At 28.4% G+C, this 1,763-nt stretch overlaps 1 protein-coding gene across 2 annotated transcripts in view; it reads right to left on the bottom strand.

Annotated features, from left to right (window-relative positions):
- The window catches only part of LOC107626390 (probable disease resistance protein At5g66900), a 53,905-nt gene that overhangs the window by 4,623 nt on the left and 47,519 nt on the right, over nt 1-1,763 (bottom strand). The window contains exon 1 of one of the 2 annotated variants that reach the window (XM_021118161.1): nt 829-1,121. The exons of the other annotated variant lie outside the window; for it this stretch is intronic. Within the exon in view, the coding sequence (XP_020973820.1) occupies nt 829-1,102 (274 nt within the window). The 5' untranslated portion in view covers nt 1,103-1,121. Of the gene's footprint in view, nt 1-828; nt 1,122-1,763 lie in introns of those variants that run through there. 2 annotated transcript variants of the gene reach the window in all.

The following is a 1,763-nucleotide window of genomic DNA, read 5'->3' as shown; positions in this document are numbered from 1 at the left end:
TAAAAAATTAATTTATATTTTAATATCAATAAAATATCAAAATATAAGTACAATTCATCTAAATTTGGATCCTCTAAATTTTGGATTTTTATTTTAGAGGATAAAGTGTAATCTATAACCATTGAATGTTTTTTCTCTCATGTTTTCTCTTAGTCCCACCTATAAAATAAATGGTGAGAAATTACATTTTATGCTCTAAAGTAAAATTCAAAATTTAGAGAATTCACATCCTATATTTTGAATCCATGTCAATATCTGTGCATCATACGTAACAAGATTCTGATTAGAAAAAAAATTATAATTATTTAGGTATTTCATCCTTTAATTTAATTTGTATCTAATGACTATTAATTGGTGCAAATATACTTGCACGGATATAAAACTAGTACTCATACACACACACATAATTTTTTGTTAAAAATTAGATAGATTCTAACCCTTNCAACTAGGTGATTAGTTTTAGTTAATCCAATTGAACATGTAGAATTTTTTTTTGGTGACTAATTGAACATGTAGATTGAGTCTGAGTTTTTGGAACCATGAGAAATAAATAACAAACATATTTGGAAGATAATAGAATCATTTTTGGCTAATCCGATTGGACATGTCCATTCAGCTAGATTTTTCAAAACCATGTGAAATAACAACGATGTTTAGGAGATAATAGAAAAATTAGGCTAAAACAATCTAAAATTCTTTATTTTGTATTTTTTAATTACTATTAGAACAATTAAATAATTTTAGATGGTGAAGCACATGGGTGATCCCTAATTCTGAACCAACGAGGAATATAGAATGAATATGGAAGAGAATATTCATTATGCATACCTTTGACTTGATCATCCCAACAGAGCGTCTTAGCGAGTGTGCTTTTTCCAGATCCTCCCAACCCGGTAACCAAAAGAACACGGTCACCATCCTTCTTCAGCACCTCAACCTTCAACTTCTTCAAAGGCTCCTCCAACCCCACTGTGAACTCAGGCTTCTCAGGAACTCCACTCACACCCCGCAAAACTTTCTCTTCTCCTAACCGCCCTCCCATCCCACCATAATCATCACGAATAATATCAAGAATATTCCTCACGTTATACAGCACCTCCATCACATCCCTCCCGATCAGTGGCGGAACTTGAAACAAAATTTTGGGGGGGCCAAATAAAAAATAATTGTCAAAATATTTTTTTATATAGACCTCATTTAAGATAAGTTCGTCTAATCTCATCTCTTTGATTTGGGTGATACTGCCAAATTTAAAGTCCTTTTTCAAGATCTCGTTCCAAAAAGTTAAAGTTAAAGTCATCAGATATAACTTTTTGAACTTTTGAAGGTTATATCTCACTTTCTTCGTGATTCATTAAAGTAGAACTATCTACATGTGTTGATATTGTAAAAGTTATATGTTCTCCTTCTTAAATATTAGCCTTCCTCTTAAAAAATGTATCAATTCTTTGATTTTTCATTATTATTTTATATAAAAATTTGAATATATATCCTGTAAAATATATAAAGAAGAAGTTAGAAGGACAAATATTAAAATTTATAATATTTATTGAATTTTTTTTATCAATTTATACAAATACAATAATATTAATACTTATTAAATAAAAGATATCTAATTTTTTATATTTGAACCTAAAGATAGAGAGAGTGTTGTTTATTGAACTTATTAGATACTTTAAATTATAGTAAAGTATTTAAGTCAAGTGAACTATTTTTTATCTTTTAAAAAAATACTACTAAATTTTTTATAAAAAATTTGGGGG

Source organism: Arachis ipaensis, chromosome B01 (assembly GCF_000816755.2).
Source record: "Arachis ipaensis cultivar K30076 chromosome B01, Araip1.1, whole genome shotgun sequence".
Classification (NCBI taxonomy): Eukaryota; Viridiplantae; Streptophyta; class Magnoliopsida; order Fabales; family Fabaceae; genus Arachis; species Arachis ipaensis.
Note: the sequence above shows the minus strand (reverse complement) of the source record. Positions and strands in the feature narration are given on the sequence as shown.